The following is a 16,014-nucleotide window of genomic DNA, read 5'->3' on the forward strand; positions in this document are numbered from 1 at the left end:
GAGAACCCCAAGGACTCCACTAGGCAAGTTTGTCGATGGAGAGCCCAGACCTAAAAGGATCTGCCCCTACGCTTGGCTTATCCGGGGCAATTCCCTGGCATTTATTTCTGAACACGTGCAGGGTTAACCAGAAGGGTGGGAATTTATGTAAGATACTTTGTATCCAAATATCGAAGAATGTAAGCTTGTAGACTTACTAATCAGTAGCTATGAGTATTTTCCAATAGAGGTGAATGAGTTTTTTTTTTTCTTTCCCCATTAGGGGATCTTAATCTTTCCGAGCTTTTTGAACGAAGATAAAGATTTTTCTCCATCCGTTAGAAATAAATAAATGTAGGATTGTGCGGTCTGCTTGCCAGATGGTGTCTTTTTGTTAGCAAGTCGATCCTGTTCCTGTCAATACACGCCTAACGTGTTTCCAGTCATACCGCAGGAGCACTGTACAAACCACCGTTTTGACTGCAAAATGCAGACTGAAAATGTTTGTAGTGACGATTATAGTGAGAAACTATACATTTAAAATTTTTAAATTCTGGGAGTTGAAGTCAACACAGATTAAGACTGACCTCTGCCTTACTCTACTCTACAGGATTGTGCAGAGCAGTATTTCTTAACCTCAGCAACTTTAAGCTATGTGGACTTCAACTCCCAGAATTTCCCAGCCAGCATGCTGGCTGAGGAATTCTGGGAATTGAAGTCCACACAGCTTAAAGTTGATGAGGTTGAGAAACACTGGTGCAGAGGATAAAATGAAAGAAGGGAACTGACTATAAGTCCTTGTAGAAAACATTCCTTTTTCCAAAAAGCAATGAAAAATAAATCAGAAAATTGTTTTGTTGTGCCTGAGAGGATGGGGTAGAACCACAGAAAATGGAGCTGGGCCAGATGCATCCTGACCTCGGCGCACTGGCCCTTTAAGACCCGCCTTGGGCTCCTCACTCTCCCCGCCGGAAAGGCAGACGTTGTGGGTCACGTGCCGGTGCCCGTTCGGAGTCGGTCCTGGTCAGGTGGAAAGGGCGCGCGGCGGGTCACGTGGTACCAGAAATGGCGGCTCCGGGCGAGCGAGAGGCGGACGGCGCGGCTGAGGAGGCGTTTCTCACCTTCTACACGGAGGTATCGCGAGCCCGTCCCCGTCCCCGTAGCGCGAAGGGATGCCTTTTTCTCCTGGCCCGCCTCGGCCTGTCCCGGATCACAGGACTCGTGGCTGGGGCTGTAGTGGTTTCTTTCAGCCCGGCTGGGCCTCCCCCTTCGGCCCGGTTTGAAGATGCCGGCCTTTTCGGTTCCTTTGGATTGAGGGGGTGGGAGAAGCGTTGACCTGCGGGACCTGACCTGCGGGAGGACGTGCTGGCTGGAGGAGCTTTTCTTGGCTTCTAGTGGGAGGCGGGGAATCTGCCGGGCCCGAACAAGCTAACTTGTCGCCTTTCGGGTGTTTTGCCTTCCTGCCACCCGTCACCATTCGTTACTCTGGCTGGAGCTGATGGGAGCTGCAGGCTGAAGGGCGCTCGGGGGCCGACCCTTGCAGTGGGTGTAGGTGGCATGTAGCCTATTAACGGAAAGTTAGCTAGAAAACGAGAAAGGGCAAGAAGATTGGGGAGTCCCACTGCTTGAGTGGAGGAGAGGGACAGAGGCTTGATTTTCCATCAAATTCTTGGAGCCACAGGTTTTGTTCTAATCCCTGTTCTTTTTCCTAGTTAGTATTCCCCCCCCAGAGAAACTCAGGGTTCTTGATAAAGAAGAGTTGTTCCGCACAGAAATGCAAAGATAGGCTCCTTTCCTCACTCCCTCTGCCAACAGTGGCTGTAACAAGTCAAAATGACATCAAAATAAGGTCATTGTGCAAAGAGATGAAGTTTGGCAGAAGTATGTAAGTCACATCATTTATGTGATGACACATGTCAACATGTACCCCGCAGTCACCTGGGCACTCTGCTGTATCTTCAGGACTTTGGCCCAAACCACTATGGGCTATGCTCAGACTCCAATATTTACACTGGCTTCCCAACCGCCTAATAATTTCAACTCCTTTCCTCCAAGGTTTTGGTCTTGATCTCCCTGCTTCTTCACCTCTTGCTTTTGGGTTTTCTGCTGACCTCTCCACATCCCTTTGTGCTGGCTTTTGTTCAGTTTTTCTTTCAAATCAGAACTCAGATGATTGGTAGTACAACTTTGGGATTTCATTGTAATTGGCTCTTAACCTGACCAGTTCATTGACTCTTATACCTATTAAGAGAACAGTGTCCAGGCGGTTTGCTTTTGAGATATCTTCCCATTGAGTGAAAATGGTGGGTTTTCAAATCTCGGAATATGTGTATGAGGCTAAATGTAAATCTACTTAGCTATTACATTTTGCCCTATTTTGTTTGTGATGATTTGTATTAGTACAAGCATTATACCAAGTTCAATCAGCACTGCCTCTTAGAGAACTTCAGAAGAGGGAAAAGGCCGCAATTGCAATACCAACATTTTTTATCTTGTTGCATGTACAGTTACCAAATCTGGGTTTGGACACCATTAGGTGATAGCAAAGAGTTAGCTTATGTCTCTCTGCTGCCATCTAGTGATTCCCTGGCATAGATAATGGCATCCCTGTTCAAATATGAAATAAATTGAAATTAATGTAATTAGACAGATTTTAAGTGATGTAATTTTATGTTTATTCAGCACATTTAATTCAGTTGGGGCTTGCCCTCAATGAAGTGTATATCATAGTCTTCCCTAACACATTGTCTTCCAAATGTATTCAGTAATAGCTCCTATTATTCCCAGCACTTTCCCATGCTGACTTAGGTATTTATTGTCACAGTCCTGTCTTAATCTAGTTGACTTTGGCTCACTTCATACAACATATTGTTATAATTAACTGTGGCTTTCTGGATTAACTCAATTATCTGGGTTTGCACAACATGCTGAAGTACAAACTAACCAAACATTTTAATTTCACATCTTATGTAAGATGTAAAATCAAACATTTGAAAGAAGCAAAGAGTTATATGTAGGTATTGGTATTCTGTGTAGTTTGTCTTCATCCTTGGATTACAGAAACCAAAGAAAGAGAGCAGAATGCACAGAGCTTGCATGGCTGTGAATGCAAGCAATTTTACCCATAGACTAGATATGTTTACATCTTCTGCTGCTCCTACCCAGTAGATGATGATCAAAAATAGCAACTATCTAATGAGATAGGTGGCAGCCATCATGGCTGTTATCCCAGCCTCCCAGCAGTTGACAACTCCTGATTCTTACTTTTTTACAGCTAAAAATACTTAAGCACATTGTGATGGTTTGATCACAGGATATGGGCTGTTGTCAGGACTGGCCACTTCCACTTCATTTCAGCAGGGAGGGGGGAAAAAAGGAGAGTGCCTGGAGTAGCCCAAATTTTGTGGAGCCACTCCAGGCTCCTCTCTCCATCTTCCTGTTCCAGAAGGGAAAGTTAACTCTCTGTTCTAGGTTCAAATAACATGCCCTGTCTGGATTGGGTAATTAATGGTTTTCCCTGAATATTTGGGTGGTTGAAATAGTCCCCTCCTCACTTGTACGAAATTGAGTTTCTGAGTTTGTAGAACATGCTACACCAGATTCAGTTAGTGTATTGTAGAAATGCTGGCAACATTTTGCAGAATTTGCAGAGCAGTTTCATGGGACCAATAAATGGTAGAAATAGTTATATTCTAGTCTTTCCTGCTAGTGTCTGAAGATAATTACTTTTAACTGGTTGTATCATCATGTGGTTTGATAATTATAGTGCAGTTCTGATTATTAACAATGTGCTAATTTCTACAGGTAAAGCAAATTGAAAAGCGAGATTCTGTTTTAACATCAAAAAATCAGATTGAAAGGCTTACTAGGCCTGGGTCCTCCTATTTTAATCTGAATCCCTTTGAGGTATGTCTGAATCTGTTTTCTTTATTCATTGTCCTATCACTGCAGTTCTGTATAGATGCAGTTATTGACAAGAGATAAGCAAACTAGTATGATCCATTTCTGGAACATTCTGGATATGTACCATTTGGTTTTGCACACAATTAATTATTTGCTTGTGACATAAAATTCACTTGTGGTAAACATTACTTTTATATTTATACCCCCTTATTGGCATCTGTTGCTTGCTTGCTTACTTTCATAGTGGATCATTTCTTTAAAGTATGTGTGAATCATACAACATTTTCTTTTTGAATCTAAGGTTTACTGGTTGTTCTTTTATACCATGAACAGCGAGAATCTTGGTCTCCTTTAGAACTGAATCAGTGAACTAGCAAGAAGCAAACCTAGTTATTTAAGCATTCACTCTAGATTTAGAGTACATCCTGCAGCAGAATAAGAGTTCAACCCACCTATTTCAATTCATACACTCCTTTGTATGTTGTGTCTTGATGAATCACTAGTTATTTTTTGGTCACTGAGTCTGCTGGAAGTACACATGGAACTGTAACAAAGAGTGGCAGTAAAAAATGCTACTCTTCAGAGTGCCAAGTAGCCATGTTCTCCAGTCCTTTACCCTTTTTGCCAGCTTTCCATTTTCCCCTCAGGATTCCATGGCCACCAAGCATGCCCAATCGTTGCTGGGTGGTTTCTGAGATTACTCCCTGAAGAATTTCCCTACTGAAGGATTTTGGTTTTATACTTTCTTGCTGGTCTTGAAGTTTCTGGAGCTTGGAGATAACTCATTTCATGAATAGTGCTGTTTCATGTGTTTTCTAAGACATTATCAAAAAAAGTCACTTTTGGACTTTTCCAGGTACTGCAGTTGGATCCTGAAGTCACTGATGAAGAAATAAAGAAAAGATTCCGTCAGGTATGTGGCTTCCACAATTTTGCTAATTTAATAATATGAAGAAGCTTGGAGGAGACCATCTTGGCAGTTGTAGGGATCAAGAAATTTACTTGAGAACAGCAGCTTACTGTTTCATTGAAGATACACTGCATGCTAATTAAGTTTAGTTTCATTTTTTAGTTACTGAGTCCTCTGGAGGTACAAGTGGACAAGCTGTAATGGACTGAGCAAAGTGAATGAACTGAACTGACAGTCCATAATTCAGACCTCATTTCTGCTGTGAGACATCCAGATAGCCTTAGGCTAGTTATCTAGATTTGTTTGGTTAAGTGTAACATATGTGAACCCATCCAATTGTAGCTTTTCATCAACCCCTGGTAAAGCAAACTGTGGTTAATGTAAAATGTGAAGCCCATTTCCCAGCTTCAGGATATGGAAACAGTAATAGGGAATTGTTGTAAAGTGCTTAGAAAAACTGCTTTGTAATGCTAGATAAAGATTCATGTGTTTAGAGATAACCCCAAATTGCTCTAATTTGAGGGATTGCATTGTTTCATTGCTTTGAAAGATCATTCAGCAGTCATTGCAGCATGAAGAGGTAGAAGGTTAGATAGATATGCATCAGGCATATAATAAAAGAGGAGACCAAAAAATATTATTCATCAGACTTGTTAGATAATTATGTTTGCTAACTATGATGGGGTGGTTTCGTTTGTTTCTGTTGCATTTTTACAGTGTATTTTCTAAGATGCCCAGAGTAGCAACCAATTGGAGTGGCCTATAAATAGATAAATAAATATTCAAACTGGCCCCTCTTCTCCCCATTTCATTTCCCAAATATTTAGCAGTTCTGTTCTGATGGCTTTCTGGAGAAATTTGCTTTGTTTTGTTGACATTTCCTTCCCAGCTATGCAGTATGGAAACTTGTGTCTTTAAATTTGGATCTTTTACACTGAAATCACAAATATGAGCACCTAAATACACTGTATAGATTTGTGTTTTTTATCACTATGTTTTTATCAGTTTAAAATGTTTAATGAATAAAGTGACTCTTAGGATATTCAGTATTATAATATTGAATAACTTACATAGAAGACCAAAACATTGACATCCTTCAAGAAATTAGTATATGTCAGTATCTCTGAAAAACACTTGCTATCCTTCCCTAGATACGTAGTGTTAAAGAAACTGGGTTTAATGACCAGTTAGGCTGGGAATCTAGGGAAGGTCTTGTCCCAGAGAGAAGTAGCTAACTAGGAATGTTTGTTTATTATAACTGTGCAGAGAAGGCTTAATTTATGTGGTAATCCCATATATTTTGTTACAAGTCTATGTTCTCTAATTATATTATACAGTTATCTATACTGGTCCATCCTGACAAAAACCAAGATGATCCTGAAAGAGCACAAAAGGCATTTGAAGGTACTTCCCTGTTTTTTTCTGTGTTCAAGATTTCAGGCATTAGCAGTGCATCTAATAGGTAATAGGTAATTCTGATGTTAGCATGAATAGATAAATGCATATTGCCTTTTTGCTAGATCCCTAAAAACAAATATGTCTGTATGTTTTCTCTAGTAGTGTAGATTTGTCAAGTTATATGAATGTGCTGATAGAAATGTTTGGTTTGTCAGCTGTCGACAAAGCATACAAATTGTTGCTGGACCAGGAGCAAAAGAAGAGAGCCTTGGACGTGATACAGGCTGGAAAGGAATATGTGGAGCATATTGTAAGTATCACATGTGGCAGCCAGCCTGTGTTCCAAGAGGAGAGGTGTGAGCTATTGCAGTTGGCATCTATCTGCAGTATTGCTTAGACTAAGAATTATATGTGTTCAAATTATAGCACAGCTTACCTATATTTTATTGCACCGTGACTTTGATGAAGATTAACTGTGACTATAAAGAGAACTGCATATTGCAAAGAATGTGTTGTGAATGTTAGTATCTGCTTCTAACACTCTAATCTGCTTTTAGAATTCGGTGAATTTAGACTGGAAGAATATCTGAAGGATTAATAATGTAATTGGTCTAATAATGTAAACTTACTTAAAGCTTTCTCTTGAAATTCTGCTAGAAAGAAATGGAGCTGGGAACGTTGAGGAAAATAAATGTGTTTTCAGAGTTCTAATATATTTCATGCAAAATATTAATCTTGGAAGTTGCTTAAATATGTATATCTCTGTAGCTTCAGTTTAGTTTGCATATATTTTTTTGTTGTTGTTTCCGGCAGAAAAGTAACTTGCCAACATTGTTCACTTTCTTGCTATTCGCGTGGAAGCAATAAAGCTGTTAGTCTTCTAGTGCTGCTTTGTTACATCCCTTTTGAGTTTGTGAAGAATGGCAACCGATGTTACACTGTGGTAGAATTCTTCATTATTTTCCCAAGTCTCCAGTAATCCAAAGATGTCCTTATAGGTGGAGGAGTGGGTTAAAACTGTCACAGAGTATTGAATAACCGCACAATGGACTTTGTAAATAAATATATGAGAAATTAGCTGGCTTAGAACTTGAAGCTTTTTTACTTCAGGTCTCAAGTTGCATACTTACATCATATGTATGTAGGTATGAATTTATGTATGACAGTAGGAGTAGTTACTACTGTTCACAGATAGCAACATACACATCTGGTTAGAATTAAGTTCCACTGAGAAACTTTTTTTCTTATAGTACTGGAACAGTGATCATGTACGATATCCCTTTCTTTCTACGGGCATCCAGACCCTGACAAGTAAATAGACTAGCAAAAAATTGTATTTATTGCCTATGACAGCAGTGTGTTGACTGACCCTTTTGCTGTTAGAATGAGCCACACGATCAGCAAGAGGCTGCACAGTACAGTGAAGCTCTCACATGCTATGTAGTTTCTGTGTTCCTTATCTGTGAAACCTTTTTTAGGCAAAGGAGAAAAAGAAACAGTTGAAGAAAGAAGGCAAGTCAACCAATATAGAAGAAGATGATCCACAAGTAGTAAGTTGGCCAGTACATACTTCCAGGGATGAAATGCATCCGGCCCAAGGCAATACTTTCTTTTGTTTATAGTTTGGGATCAATTAATATCAGGTCTTGGAAAGTAGACCATCACCTCTTCATGTCCTTGGCCTCATTCTGGCTGCTTGGGCACCCTGTTCCAGTTCAGGGATTACTTCACATAAGAATTGCATGTTGTGGCTAGGGGAAGAGATTCTAAACACCTTTGTTCCCCAAAGCTTCTTGTATCACTAAATACTGCAGTAAGCTTCAGCATCCTAAATGAAAAAGCCTTGCCTTGCAAAGGATTCTAACTTTGTTATGGTCTATTTTAGGATTGGCACCAGATTTTGAGGCCCCTTCTTACTGTAGTGAACACCTCCGTAGGCTTATCAGTTGGTAGATGGCAGCAGCAGCAGCAGCATTTTCACGAATACTCAAAAGGGGCTTTTACATTTATCACAATACTCTAGAGCAGTTCTAATAAGGGATACTGTGGAACACAGCAATTGATGGAAACTAGTGCCCAAAATTCTGGTGCATTGCAAATTTTCATTATACTTGCTTATTCAGATCCAGCTGTTTGTTATTCAGGTGTTGATGGGGGAGGAATTGAAGGAACATTTAAGACAGGATTCGGTGGTGGGCCCTTTCAGTCTGCTGGGGGCCCAAAGCTTCCTGAGATTATTTATGCTGGGCTTCTAAAGATAGTGTATTTTAAAATAGAAATAGCCTGGACCATTTTGGTTTAATTCCAGATCCATAAATATATTTGTTACTTCCCCTCTCTTGCATTCTTCATTGCTTGCTTATTGTTGTTTGATAAGATTTTATTATGTTTGATTACAGACTTAGTTATCAGTGCCAAACTGGAACAAGTTTGTATTCTTAATAACTTTAATAACAATCCTACAAATATTTATACATTTTGTATAAATATTTGTAGGATTGTTCTGGAATGTGCTAGTGATATGATGGTTGGTGGCAGGTGTACCATAAGGGCAGATCTGTGGTACTTAGATATTGTTCTAATGATTCCCAGTTGCTGCGTGTGGTTCATGGCAGTTTGACTACATCTAGTAAACAACTTCAAGCCCAGCCTCTGGATTGGTGTTAGTTTATTGTGATGTGTTCTAGCAAGAGAGCTGGTTGTTTTCTATTTATTTAGGCCCAGAATTAAGTTATATTGAACTGTAACTGAGCCTCAACATAGGTGCTGAATCTCTGTTTCTTACAGTTCAAGCAGGCAGTGTACAAACAGACAATGAAACTCTTCGCAGAGCTTGAAATTAAAAGGAAAGAAAGGGAAGCAAAGGAAATGCATGAAAGGTAGGAAACAGTGCTGGATTCTTGTGGCCTGTATTGAGAACTGTGTGGTTACAGGCTCTGGTGTACATAAAAAAAAGCTTGATTATTGACAGTGACAGAAGAATACTTAAATACTGTAGGATTCTTATTTTATCAAGGATATTTCATTATGCTAAAACAAAAATCTGCAGTGAATTATCTGTCAGTAATTCTGAAAGAGATTCCTTGGTGTTAGCTGTGTTTAAGCTTGCTGTACTTTAAAGGAACTACATGTGTTCCATTACTATAATAGTGTAATAAAGTCATGCAAATTAGAGGCCACTTTTTTAGAGGTATGTCATGATGCATTTACAAACAAGCTATGTACAGGTAGTCCTTGCTTTACAACCATTCATTCAGCAACCAAAGTTATGGCAGCACTGAATGAATGGTAGTTACACCCAGTCCCCAAAGTTACAGCAGTTGCAGCCCTTTTGGCCATCCTGTAATCCACTGGCCTTGCCTGCCCTAGCTGACCTTCGCTGTCTTCTTCCTCCCACTGCTAATGAGGCATATCCAGCTTGGCCTTTCTTGAGGTCTTCTCCCAAGGCTGTGTGTGGCCTTCTCCTGAGGCTTTCAAAATTGTTAAGGGTTGTACGCGATTTGGACAAAGGCACACACAGCTTTGGGAAGAAGGCGAAGGTCAGCTTGGGCAATAGGGCAAGCGGAGTGCAGGGCAGCCAAAAGGGCAGAGATGGGGGGGGAGATAGGTGGGGGGGGAGTTGAAGAGGAGGCAGTCCCTTACCAAGGCTTGGGGCTGGGAGGGACCAAGCCAGGAATGGCTTGGATTGGGGTGGGTCCTTGCCTAATGACCAGGTGGGATTTGGTTAACGACAGCAACCGGGATTGCTGTCACTAAGCAATGCAGTCACATGACATTGTGCTTTATGACTGCATTGTTTAGTGATGGAAATTTCAGTCCCAATTACAATTGTAACCTGAGGACTACCTGTACTCACTTCCCAGCATCTGTTAGAAATGGCAAGCAGTGGGGTCAAATAGCTATAAAATTCAAGATGAGCAAAGTGACCATTTACAGTAAGAGTAATAGTCAATAGCACAGTATTGCCAGCTTTCTTGTGTAATACAAAGATTGTGATCACCTATTGCTGACATATTGTGAGTGATGACTATAGTTGTATAGATTCTATCTCTGGCAGGTTTGTCTACAGTAGTGTTTCTCAACCTTGGCAACTTTAAGCTGTGTGGACTTCAACTCCCAGAATCCCCTAGCCAACATGCTGGCTAGGGGATTCTGGAAGTTGAAGTCCACACAGCTTAAAGTTGCCAAGGTTGAGAAACGCTGATCTACAGTATTGTGTCTCCTGCATGTTATGGTGATTTGGTAATGCTCTTTACAGATTCCTTTCCTATACATTACTGTGTGCAAGCTGTCTTAAGAAATTTACTGAGGCTTAAGGTGCCATAAGACTCTTTCATTTGTGTAATGTAAGTTCCTTTAGGGATTAGAAACTTTCTTTGCAGGCCACTGAACAGGAGCTTGAAAATGTATATTGAATTATGGTTTCCTCTATTTTTACACCATGGGTATCTGTTGAAAAATATAGTAATAAAAGATGAGAGAGAGATTGAAGAGGAGGAAAATGCTCTTATTAGATGTGCTCACGTTGCAGTGCCTAAATATTGGCTCCAGGGGGTGATCTGTGTCTTGATAGCCCTGGAAGGAGAGAGTTCTTGGTTTCAGTGCCTACAGTTTTATTTTATGCTTTTTTATGAACTAAGAATTTTAGTTCATCCTGTCTTCTTTGGCCAAAACCAGCTATAGAAGCCCAAAAAGCCAGTTTGGTCTAGTGATTAAGGCACCAGACTAGAATCCAGGAGACTCTGAATTCTAGTCCTGCCTTAAGGCATGAAACCCGGCTGAGTGACTTTGGGACAGTCACTCTCTCTCAGTCCAACTCACCCCACAGGGTTGTTACTGTGGGGAAAATAGGAGGAAGAGGAAGTATTAGGTTTGTTCGCTGCCTTGAGTTATTTATAAAAATAATAAAGACAGGATAAAAAACTTTAAAAGAAGTCATTATCTGCCAGCCAACATGACAGTTTTAATCTGACGCAGAGGCACCAGATTGAGGAACACTAGATGAAATTGACTTGTAATCTCTTCACTACCTCTTCTCCCCTGTCCAATAAATATAATGCTAACTTTTCTTCCATGGGCTTCTGTTCTAGGAAGAGACAAAGAGAAGAGGAAATAGAGGCCCAGGAGAAAGCCAAGCGTGAGCGAGAGTGGCAGAAAAATTTTGAGGTAATTACAGCTGTGCAGCTTTTGGGGTTCCATTGGGGCTTCAGCAGTCTAATTTTAAAGCATATATATTCCGTAGTAGGTATCACACTTTGCCTGAGTAGAATGTTTGGAATTATGTGAATGAGGTTCCCAACACCTGGGGATCAGGTGCACATTTGCAGTCATGAGTGCGCATTACAGGCTCACATTAGGAAGTGAGGATTGCTCATCCTTTGCACAGTCAGTCACAAAACATCCTGATTGCAAAAGCCAGTTTGATAAAGGTGTGCCCAGAAAAGAAAAGTGGTGTGTCCAGGAGCCTAATGCAAAGCTGAAGCAGGTCCTGAATTTCACAGAAATTACATTGCAGCCCCCATGTTCCAATACTCCTTTCTTTCACAAGCTGATAAGGTTGAGGAAACTAAGCCAAGAAGCACAGGACAATGCAGAGGTGGCATTTGAGGCAGAAATGCCAAATCACGCATCTTGACTCAGCATGGATCCTCTTGGTATAACTGCTTGGCAATTTCTGCAGCAGCAGTAGTAGGAAGTGCCAGGTTAGTTCTTAATGGAAGAATCTTAACACAAGGTTCTCCAGCTATCCCAGTGGCTATCTCCAGCTCACATCAAACATTTTGAACAAAATACTGGAGATCTAATGTATCCTAAACTTTTGTGGAAAAGGTTAAGAAAATCGGTTGTCAAGTCTGATATGCAAAGAGCATGCTTGTAAACTAATGGTACTCAGTTGTTATTTCAGGATAAAGTTAACTGATAAGGGTGGACTGATTTAAACAGAAGTGGAGAAAATGGGCATAGTGCAAAAGGGATATGATTGTCTCAGGCACTTGTCCAATTTGAGACAAAAGGTCAAAATAGCAGTTTTGTTTTAGGGATCCATGATTTTTCTTTCAACAAGCTTGTTACTAAGATAGACAATAACATCTCTTCAGTGGCTAATGTTATTTGTGGCTCAGCAGGGGTACTTTTGAATCAGAGACAGGATACATTACACCGAAGCACAGATTGGTTTCATTGATAACACTGGAGGCAAAGAGAGGCCTGGAGAGGGGAGGGGTTACAGTCCCTCTTTATAGATGTACACAAGTTCAAGTATGCATGTGATTCAATACAAAGCAAGGTCTTTGGTTGAAATATAACAAGTCACATGCCTGTTTAGTGAGATAAGAGAGGCAATTAGACTGTAACTGTAATGGGGCAGGACTATAAAGGTAATGGTGTTTCAAAAGAATAAAGAGGCAGTACTCTGTGAAAGTGGTTTCCCTCTAGGGAGTTACTTTCTGTTGCTTTCCCGGAGCTCTGCTTGCCTCCTAGTATCTTATCAGCATTCCTTGGTCTTCTAAATGTTTATGGCTGAACTGACAGTTTTAGTTTTTCTGGGGAAGCATATTTAGGTTAGGGGCTTTTAACTTGAACACCCCCTGCCCCCCTCCAATCACCTACCTCTGGCCGTCGGTGCTCCTTGCAGAGACATTTTCTGTAAGATATTGACAGGAAATGAAAGCTGTATTCTCATTGTTGCTCTTGACTGTTTTCCTGCTCATCATCTTTGTATCCAGGAGAGTCGGGATGGGCGTGTGGACAGCTGGAGGAACTTCCAGGCAAATACAAAAGGGAAGAAAGAGAAAAAAAATAGGACCTTTTTGAGACCACCCAAAGTGAAGATGGAGCAGCGTGAATGAGCTGGCTATTCCAGGCTCCTGTGGACACTCGTGTATTGCCATGTTTAAGCCCCTCCTTGCTTTTCCAGTAGAATCTTTGTTTTCAGTATGATTGATTGAATCTTGGTCAGAATACTCTACCCTCTGCTTGTTTCCTTGAGGTTCATGGTTGAATTTCCAGGCCAAACCTCTTGCTGCTTTTAGAATCCTTGGCTAACTTAGAAAGGCACCACCATCACATGTACTTGTATTCCCTGTAATTTAATGTTCTGTATTTCAAGGGTATTGCTGTTCAAATTGCCATCAGGTCTGTAGCTTGTGAAAGCATCCAGTGTTAAGGCAAATACTGAAACTGGGCCTGGTGGCTCTTCCTGCTCACCTCATCCAGCAGTCCATTTTTTGTCTCATCAGTTTCCACTTGCTAGTGGTGAAGTCTGGATCCTAGAATTGAGTTGCCTAGTTAAGCTTCACAGGGGTTCTCAAGTTCAGCTGCACGGAGCTGATATTTTCCCCGGCTCTAATTTCCAACTTTGGTCCAGGATTGCAGATTGGTGAGCAGACAACCTGATTACTAGAACCGTCCTCTCCCACCTGTAAATAAAGTAATGAATATCTTGCATTGTATATTCAGTTAGTGGCAATGTTCTCTATGTAAAATAAATTTTTACCCAAAAGCTTTTCATGGCAGTACTCAGTTACTCCAGAAACTTGCAGTTCATCTTTCTGGTTGAAAGAAACATGGTTTCTCTGTGTCCCAGCATATCATTAACTTACATAATGAATTACAATCTTTAAACTGAGACCATACAGAAGATTGGATTTGCTACCTTGTATGATACATTTAACCACATCGCATGCTAACCATAAGTAAGCTTTTTTAGTCTTTGATCTGTCATCAAACAACACAGCAAATTAAGAACAATACATATTTATTGGTTGATATCCATTTTGGCATGTATTCCAGCTGCTTTTGTGGTGACCTAGCAGTAAACCTTCCTGGGTTGCTGTCTTTTTTTAATCCTTTTGTAAAATAAAAACCAGGGCAATCCGACCAGCCTTTCCTTACTACGAATAAATTCTCAGTCCCAGAGATATAGCAAGAACAATCTTTTTGGCCACTCTAGCCTCCCATTCTGTGTCCAGAAGCTGGAATAGGGAGGATTAATTAGGATTCCCATCTGAGAAGTTCCCATCTGAGTATGGATGACACAAAGAAACAAGGTTATTGTAAGTAAATCTTTTACAAACCAAAGATACAAAGTACAACCTTAATTAGAGTTTGATCTATGATATGAGTTTATGTGATATGTTCAGCCTGGCCATTGTACTTGTTTAGATATCACAAAGTCCAGGGTTAATTCTCAAATGCTTATTCTAAAAATTGCTATTTTAATGAGGATAGTGTACTGGATCAGAAATAACTATTAATGCTTCTCAGGATTAAAACAGTCAAAGTTTGCTAGAATTCTCGTTTGTATTCAGGCTCCTGACTACAATAGCAAATGTCAGATCAGCACCAGACCAACAATGGTGTGCTAAAGAATATCTAAAAATAACTGCCAAGTATTTATGGGCTTGTCACACTGTCATGGAACACTAGAGATCTCTTGGCCACTAACCAACATGCCACAGGAGAGCTGCCTTTTGCAAACATCTGAAGCACCTAGAAGAGGCTGAAAGTTACCATGTGATTCATCTTTTGCTATTTGGTAGACCTAGGGGATTTTCATTTTGTGCTAATGCAACAAAGTACATAATGTGGCTACTTGCACATAAGACCTCAGAGCTGCATGGTAAAGCGCTGACTGCTAATCTTGTTACTTCCTATTAATACTGAGGGTTGAGTATGAGGAAATGTGTCCATTTACACCCTTAACTAGAAAACGGTTTGTACGACACCCTGAGCCACAAACTAGCAAGTCACATTTTAGCCAGCATTTTGTGCAATCCGACCCTTATGATTCAGTGTGTCTTAATAGCACAACTAAGGACGTTGCTGCTTTTCCATAATATTGATCTACCAAGGATAAATCAGATTTCAATGTGGAGGAGTACCCAGGTTGCCTTCAGCAGCTTTGCCAGAGCTATGCTTAGCTGTCCACCCTTGATTTGAATGGATTTACAGTATCAGCTTAAGCTGTGGCTTGGTTAATTCTGGTTATTGACTAAATCACAATTTGGCTGGGTTTGCCCAACATGCTAAGCCACAAACAGTGATTTACACACCACTATCACTTTCATGCCACATGGCTTTCTGAGATGTTGGAACTCGGCCTTTCCCTTTCTCCTTCTAGCCTTAATGGGCTTTCCTTCCCAACTCCTGTACCCCTCCTGATTTTTTTTCTCCCCAGCCTCTGACCATTTTCTCTTTTTATGCAATTTTACCTTTGGGGGGGGTGGAAGTGGGTCCCCATTTTTCTTTTACAGTATCACTTGACAACTTGCAAAAAGACACATGGGCAAAACTTTGTTTCTTACTAGTTTGAGGAACTTCTGCTGTCACTTTGGGGAAGTAGAACTCTTGTTTTTCTATTGACAGCAAAGTTAATAATAGTTTAGCCTTTTGAGGTTCTTTTCAAATAATCTAAAAGCAGCCTTAACAAGCTGGTGAATTCAGCATATTGTATTGTGCACCAGAAGATAGTTAAAGTGGATCTTTCTGGATTGCTCAAAAGTACAATAAAAGATATTACTATGGAATGGTTCTGTGAAGAAACCTTTGAGATGGGAGAAAGAAAAATTGAAAAGGGATCAAATCCTACAACAGCATCTGAATGAAGGACTAAGATTGTTAGAAGCAAAAGGAAGGAATACAAATTTGGTTTGTTAGATCAGGGTTAAAATAAGGCATATCTTTATAAAATTCTGGGAACCCTTTACAGACTTTTTGCTGATATCTGGATAGAAATGTTAATGATTTATGGATTTGCGAATGGATAAGGGATGGGTTATGGGAAGAAGTGATCCATGTATGTAACCTTTTAGGGGGTAGAGAAA

At 40.4% G+C, this 16,014-nt stretch overlaps 1 protein-coding gene across 1 annotated transcript; it reads left to right on the top strand.

Annotated features, from left to right (window-relative positions):
* The first annotated feature begins 965 nt into the window (after positions 1–965).
* Positions 966–13,053, top strand: DNAJC8 (DnaJ heat shock protein family (Hsp40) member C8). Its single transcript, XM_088140037.1, has 9 exons — positions 966–1,113; positions 3,784–3,885; positions 4,739–4,795; positions 6,130–6,196; positions 6,406–6,500; positions 7,669–7,740; positions 8,978–9,069; positions 11,281–11,356; positions 12,916–13,053. Exons 1-9 carry the CDS (start codon positions 1,045–1,047, stop codon positions 13,036–13,038), a joined length of 753 nt encoding a protein of 250 aa, XP_087996163.1. The 5' UTR covers positions 966–1,044; the 3' UTR covers positions 13,039–13,053.
* The last annotated feature ends 2,961 nt before the right edge of the window (positions 13,054–16,014 follow it).

Source organism: Python bivittatus, unplaced genomic scaffold (assembly GCF_059951505.1).
Source record: "Python bivittatus isolate LINGU-HERP-01145 unplaced genomic scaffold, Pbiv_v1 ctg000310_np1212, whole genome shotgun sequence".
NCBI classification, from domain to species: domain Eukaryota; kingdom Metazoa; phylum Chordata; class Lepidosauria; order Squamata; family Pythonidae; genus Python; species Python bivittatus.